Source organism: Morone saxatilis, unplaced genomic scaffold (assembly GCF_004916995.1).
Source record: "Morone saxatilis isolate NCDOM2014 unplaced genomic scaffold, NCSU_SB_2.0 Contig8, whole genome shotgun sequence".
Taxonomy (NCBI): domain Eukaryota; kingdom Metazoa; phylum Chordata; class Actinopteri; family Moronidae; genus Morone; species Morone saxatilis.
In genome coordinates, this window is record NW_023340257.1 from 18,891,143 (window position 1) to 18,898,689 (window position 7,547).

General features: G+C 39.3%; 1 protein-coding gene across 1 annotated transcript in view; it reads right to left on the bottom strand.

Annotated features, from left to right (window-relative positions):
* Nucleotides 1-4,267: 4,267 nt before the first annotated feature.
* Nucleotides 4,268-7,547, bottom strand: part of lrfn1 (leucine rich repeat and fibronectin type III domain containing 1) — a 5,933-nt gene continuing 2,653 nt past the window's right edge. The window contains exon 2 of the mRNA XM_035680179.1: nucleotides 4,268-6,135. Within this exon, the coding sequence (XP_035536072.1) occupies nucleotides 5,235-6,135 (901 nt within the window). The 3' untranslated portion in view covers nucleotides 4,268-5,234. The remainder of the gene's footprint in view (nucleotides 6,136-7,547) is intronic.

Genomic DNA, 7,547 nt, shown 5'->3' on the forward strand with positions numbered 1-7,547 from the left:
TTTTTTTAAACAAATATTTGTTATTTAAAAATGGTGGAAGATTTTTTTATGTTTGTCCTTATTGCCAACAAATCTGATTGAAAGACCAAAAACCAACAATGTATTCATCAGACTAACAAGTATTATCTGAGTAGCCAAAACCTGATATAGCTTAGGTACTGTACAGAAATTATTGTTGGGGGAAAGGAGATCAAAAAGAGGTAGGGTTTGGTATATTTTCCTTGTAGTGAAGGTAGTTTGACTTTTTTGTCATTGAAGTCATTCATTTTCGTGTTTCCACAGGTATTTTATATGCTGTGTGGAGTGTGTTGCAGTTTAATCTTAGATCAAAGTAAACATTATGAACTGTGGGCAGGAACTTGCTTTTTTACAAAATAAAAATCATTTTCATACAGTTCCTTATAACTTTATGCCCTAGAGACTTTATTAAATGATGGCACATGTTTTAGTATGTGGTAAAGATCTGACATTTTCATTTGAGTCCTAAATGTACTGTATTTCCATCCGACTGTTTAGATAACGTTCATGTGTTTGGAGCCAATGTAATGAGGTGGCAGTGTAAATCTAGATAAGTGAATTAATAATTCATGCTTTAATACTTGGAAATAACCTCCGGCATAAGAAATAGCGTTTTCCGATTTGAGGTCTTGTGATATTTTTTTTTATTTGTCAGGCTGTTTGTAAAGAAAAACACAGAGGGCGGCTTCCTCTCCATTGGGTGTCACGGATCAAAGACCTCGCCACAGTCCTGTCCCAGTTTGAACATGCAGGTTTATCATGATGCAGGAGATATACCTTAATAAGCCACTATTCGTGATCAAAGTGAATTACTTTAGTGTTTTGCAGAAGTGTTCTTTGACTGCTATACTAGTCAAAGAGCACGGAGTAGTACCGAGGAGCAGCAGGTTTCCATCCCTGTAAAGCCTTATTGTGGGAATTTAATGGTGCAGAAAAAGATTCTGTGACACCAAAATCAACCCTGAACATAAAAGAGATAATCATTTAACAGTACATTCTTGTAGACAGCACTATTCAGACCATATAAACACCTTGTTCTGTGCTGCTGGTCAGTTTCTTTCTGTCACACTTGTCAGACTACATTTGTATTTACCTTCTTTTTTTTTTACCAACAGACAAAGTCTAAATAAACCTGGTAACAAGTAGTAGGCCTGAGCCATCTGGGTATTTTTAGATAATCTGATGCCGGAGGAAGTGTTGGTAAACCATTTTGAAAGTGTGTGTGTGTACTGGAAAAGCCCAAAGCACTTTGCTGAGTCTGTGTCAATAGGCTAAGTGTTCTCTCTAAGCAGCAGAGAGTGGGCTGTGTTGGGCTGCAACTGCCCAAATCTTGGAAATGGAAAAAAGCAAACGAAATTCGACTGGTCAAATCGGTATTGACGGAGGTTTTTAAGACAGATTGTCAAGGTTAATAAGCATTTGGCGAGGGCAAAATCCAAAATTTGGTTTTATAGCTAGGTATATCTAGTTAAGACAATTTATTCATAACATTTTTATTTAGAAGGAAAAAAACAATAGATAGCATTTTTTTGTTCTCGCTACATTATAAATAATGAAAAATCTGTGCGGCTCACACTGTAGCCTTTTAAAAAGTAATTTCTTAATACAGGGTGCAACTCTTGCTAATGTCTGTTACTGCAACCTTTCACAGATGGTTTATATGATAGAAGTAAAGTAATGTTTCCACAATTAACATTATATTTAGCCATGCTAGAGCCACCACTTAGGACAGAAATATCTCAACATTTACAAGACAGATTGGCATAAAATTTAGTTCATGAGGGATGGTAAGACTTAAGATGTAGCGCAACTTTTTACAGATGTTTGGTTCTTTCAAGTCAAATGGTTCAGATAGCAGTTGGTTTAGAAAAACAGCTTTTACCACAATTAACAAAAATCCTAACTTACTAGGAAGGACTGTAGTTATACAGAACATCACATCTAATCGAATGCAATTTATTTTTTCCTAAACTATCACGTGAATCCATTCTTGCACAGCCGAGTGCAATTTATGCATTTTTGCAATTTAGTCATATTTTAGGCAATGTATTTCTTCCTTCATGGGAGTAGGATATTTAACAGTTTGAGCATTATGTCTTCCAGATGACTGGGTTAAGCAAGGTACATCCACACAAATGTATTATTAATTGCTTAGTTGTTTATGCGAGGGAAAAAGTGAGTGTTGGTATTGGCAGATACTCAAGGTTGTGGCATCCCTAATCACATGTAGGTTTGTGGAAAACAGACAACACAAGGGTCCAACTGGGACTGAAACATTGCAGTTTTGAGTCAGTTTGCAGGTGTGATTTGTTGCAGGTATCATACCGAAGTATGATAGCATCAACCAATCCCAGAAAAGTACATATTTTGCATTAGCAAAGTTTCAGCACAGTTGGAATATGGTTTGTCAAAAAAACTCGCAGTACTGTAGAGCAGGCAGCATGGTTGGCATGGATAAGACTTTAAACCTTATGCGTACTGAACCATGTTCAGATTGGACTTTTCAAACACACATTACTATGCATTAAACATATAATGGGATCTTCAGTGGAAAAAAACTCACCTTCACCAAGTCAAGGCACATTTTCTTGCAGTCACTCAAAACTGCTGATGAGACACAACACACTTTGCTCTGCTACCAGTGTTAGCTAGTTTGGCTGCCCTGGCCAATTTTGAAGACTGGGTGAAGTTTCAGCCTCCTCCTGCCTAAGCAGATTTTGTACTGAATAATGGTTACAGATGGGAGCAGACAGAAATACTTCTCCTGCTGTGAGAAACGGTCACCAGCACATTTCCAGACTGGAAACCATCAGTAGTTAATGAGGACATGGACAAAAATCTGTGCACCAAAAGTATTTAAACATTAATGTTAAGTATTCTTCTAGCTGGGAAATAACACAACATTTCAGACTATGAGATGGCTGAAAACTGGTTGGATGAGGAAAAAGGGAAGGGATGACCTCGTTCTTAGACTCAATCCTCTCCGTCGCTGAGGATGCAAATAGAAGATTCCAGAGGCTTGAAAACCTCCAGTGTGACTTATCTCTCTCTGCTCAACGTTTTATCTCTTTGCTGTCCACGCAGCTCCGTTTCATCTCAGCCTGTCCTAAGTAGCTGTAATTAGAAGGAGAGGGTGGTCTCTGTAGCAGCAAACAAATATCTGTCATCCACTCTGATTGTATCTTTTCCTACTGTCATGCCTTTCTCTGTGACACCTTTTTTCAGCCCCAGTATTAAGCATTTATACAATATGGTTATACAACTATTATAATATAGTTGTAAACAGATATAAGTGCATTTTAATGAACACATTTGTCAACAACTAGGACTACTCTTATGAAACATATGTAACTAATGTATAAACATTTCATGAATGATTTACAATATAACAGTTTTAATCATCCTCATATATTTTTATAATACATTTATTTATTTATAAATCTCTTCATCACTCGCCATGACAACTGGGAGAAAACATTCTGCTTATGAGGGTTAAGCGATGAAATGTCTTTATGAGTACTGAACATATGTATAAAGTGTTTTAAAGCTGCCTGAGAGTGATATCATGTGTATAAAAAGTTAAATGTTTTCAAAGATAATGTCATTAAATATGATTACTGTGTCACATTGTGTTATTAATCATTCAGTTAGAGATGCTTCACACAATATATATATTATAGATGTTGACAAATACATTAATAAACACTTTTCTGTCTTCTTACAGCTACATTATAATGTGTTATAAACTATTAACTGTTTGCACACAGTGCTGCTTATAAGTGCCAAATATGTGTGGTTTAAGTAAAGTGTTGCTTTTTCAACATCTAAGCTCTTAGTCTGCTTGAGAAGAAATAGAATCAAAAGCAGGATGCTCCCCAGGCTTTCTGCTAATAACGGTTATTAAAGCGTCCCAACTGCAGTCTGCGAGCTATTGGGAACCTTACAGCGCTTTGTCTCCCCCTAGTGGAAGCAACAGATCTTACACCCTTGTTAATAACAGCTGGCTGCATTTGAATTCAGCATGCAGTTAGCATGTCCCTCGTCGTCCCACACCCCACTCTGCTCGCCGTGCAGCTTTCACAGAAGCATTATAAATAGTACTCAGGAATTAAATATTTATCTTTTCAATTCGTGTGTCCCTCCCTGCAGTGGACACATACTGCTGCTCCTAAAGCACAAGAAGAAAACGCCATGGATACAGTTAACCCACACAAAAAATTTAATACCCTTCGTGAGGGGATAAATGGTCCAAACTTTGACATACTAAATAGGGAGAGGCGTGATGACACAGGTTTTTAATGTAAAAACTTGCAGCCAACACCCAAATGCTTTGTAAAAAGTCATGTGACATATGACTTACTTACTTACATAGTTAGTACACATACACCAATGTTTTAATATACTTATATATGTCTTTTTTGTTGGTTGTCTTTTTATCTAGACCAGCCAGATACAGTACCGATTAATATACAGTCACATCTGGAACAATACCTATTTAACATCATACAGTCCAACCATCAAAGAGGAATCCGCGGGTGGTTTCCAGGTCCATCCTCTCTATGCTAACATTAGAAATCGGCATGTGTAAAATCCTGTTCTTTTTTTTTATTATTATTATTATTATTGTATAGACTGGTGGTGATACTTGTCCTTGTATCTCGTGTCTTCTGTGCAAAAGTTTTTTTTTTTTGAAAGAACCCAAAACATGATTGACATAACAGGATACCTGGCTGTTCACTTTACAGTTATGATGATGTTTTTTTTCTCGTTTTCTTTTTTAAACAATTAAACAGTCACATCCAAACGCCATGCTCCCTTGGCATGTCACAGAAAAAGGAGAAAAATAAAAAAATCCAACGAAATGCTTCCCATTATCAGGGTGGGAGGCAATGAAAGAGAGGAAGGTTTATGACTACAGTGAGCAGCATCCTCCATTCGTACATTTTTTTTTCAGAATAAGGCACTGCTGCATAAAGAAAGGACATGGCCAACAAACCTCTCTGGGAGTATGATGGGGAGGCAGGATGGAGGGAGACTGTGTTCTTCTCCAGCAACTCACTGAAAGTTTGCATGTGTAAGTAAATGTGCTTGTGTTTATCGTTTGCTGTGCGCACGAGAAAAGTGTGTGTTATATGGCATGTAGACGTATTTGTGTTTTTACATGTGTATGTTTGTGTGGGGCTGAGCCGTTTCTTTCCCGGCTACGCTGTTTTTCCTCAGACTGTGCTCTCAAGCATCCACTCAGTGCTGCTGAACGTAACTCTCCTGTTGGCGAGCGGCGACGACTCCATGTTGAGCTGGTTGGTGGACTTGTGCCACCTCGTCCTCGCTCTGCGTGGGTAACTATGACTCTGAAAAATGGAGTAATCCCCTCCATCGAAAGAGAATCTGTGCCTAGTTCGTGCCAGCTCATTAGGGAGCAATCCCATGTTGGCCAGGGCACTTTTTTTGTCCTTGAGCCTGGGAGCCTCCTTGGTGCCAGCGTTGGGGCCTATGAGACACAGGGACATGGTGGAGCCCGTCAGGCTACTGTCCGTCTGCGTGTCCTCAGATGGGGGGCCAGAGCGCTGTGCATCCAGGCTGGTTCTTCTCTTCAGCTTGTCTGCAGTCAGGGGTGGCAGCTCCACCTCCAGGATGGCAGTGGTGGCTGCTGGATCCTCTCTCTTCTCATTGTCCACCCTCAGCACCAGCGCCATGCACTCTTTGGGCGCCTGGGCTTCACGCTGGCCTTCGTCAGAGGGCTGCTTGGAGGCGGAGCGCTGGAGCCGCTGCTGGCTGCCGTTGGTCTGGGAGTGCATGCTACAGCTGACCTTGGTCTTGCTGTCCTCTGGGCTGCTGTAGGCCTTGTAACGGATCATCAGGATGATAATGAAAACCAGCACTGAAGCAACAATTATACCACCAATAATGATGATCATAGTGCCTCCAAGGAACTGGCTGTGCATGAAGCGGCACTGGCTGACCTCACTGGCCGTGTGGAACTGCACACAGCCAACCACACGTGTGGCTGTTAATGATGTAATGCCGTCATCGTAAACCGCCAGCACACAAAGGTCATACTCTCGCCCCGCGGCCAGATCATTGATTAAGAAGTTCTTGCTGGTAGATGGGATCATTCTGTAGAGAAAAGAAACATAGTGCGGCGGTGAAGATGTAGATGATTAATCATCAGAATTACAACGCCCACATTTTCTGCTTTGCATAAGGTGCATTGAATCACACAAAGGTGTCAGTTCCTCACAACGAAAAGACAATAGGGCCATCGTAGCTCTAGCATTAAATATCCTTCATTCTGGTAGTACAACACTTCATTAAAGTTGACTTATGAGAGAATATTTTATATTATAAAATAGCAGTAAGAAGTTGCTCTACTGAGTTTGTGTATGAAATGACAGCAAGGGTAAACTGCAAGGTGATAAACAAGGCAGAGGAGGCTCGTTGTCTAAAGAATATGCCACAACAGCTGCAGGCTGCAGGACAAGTGACGCATGACGTGAAGGCAGTTTTGATGTGTGAATACCTAAAGTCCCATTTCGTTGGCAACTGCAAGATTACATGCCTCTAAATACAATGGAGAAAGGCACTGTCTTCAGGTCAACATTGGCGTTAATATAATTAGAAGCTTGTTCCTTTTCCCTAAAGGGGGGCTTTGATGGTTATCATTTGTAGGTAATAATGTACCACCTAAAGACAAAACAACACTCAGCTTCATGCCTAAACCGGATGAGAAAATTATACAGGAGAGCGACTCATTATATCTGATAAACCCTAAAAAAAAAGAAAAGAAAGTCGACTATTATTAACTTGCTCCATGAATACATAAATCCTGAAATACTTCTCAGTGTACCAGATTCAGTTAATCTGCGTCACATATTGCATAAGAAACACATCAAACTTATTCTCATATTTAAAACAGTATTTTAAAGGCAAATGTTTGTACTCACTGTTTTAAAAAGAGAGAGCTCATTTTGCATAACCACCAGAAGTATTGATTTTGCTATATTTCTCTATATTTACACTGTATATATTACACATTGCAACTTAACTTATACAATATATTGACCTTGTGCTTTTACAGTATTCTTTCTTTTTTGCAACCAATCAGAGGTAGAAAGTAACTCAAGTACTGTACTTGATGTATTTTCATCGTAGGATACTTAATACACCTACTCCACCACATTTCAGAGTGAAATATTAAACTTTTTACTCCACTACAGTTCATTCATTTAACAGATATAGTAGCTACTTCTCATATTAAAGAACCAGTATGTACGATTTCGTGGCATCTAGCAGTAAAGTTGCAAATTGCATTTGAATACAAGTTTGGCCTTCCAAGCGCGTAGGAGAAACTATGGTGGCTGCAAAAAAATGCAGTTTCTATCTAGAGCCAGTGTTTGGTTTGTCCGTTCTGGGCTACTGTAGAAAATATGGCAGATCAACATGGTGGACTCCATGAAAGAGCACCCGCTCCCTCTGTAGATAAAAATGTCTCATTTTAAGGGAACCAAAACACAACAATTCTTATTTTC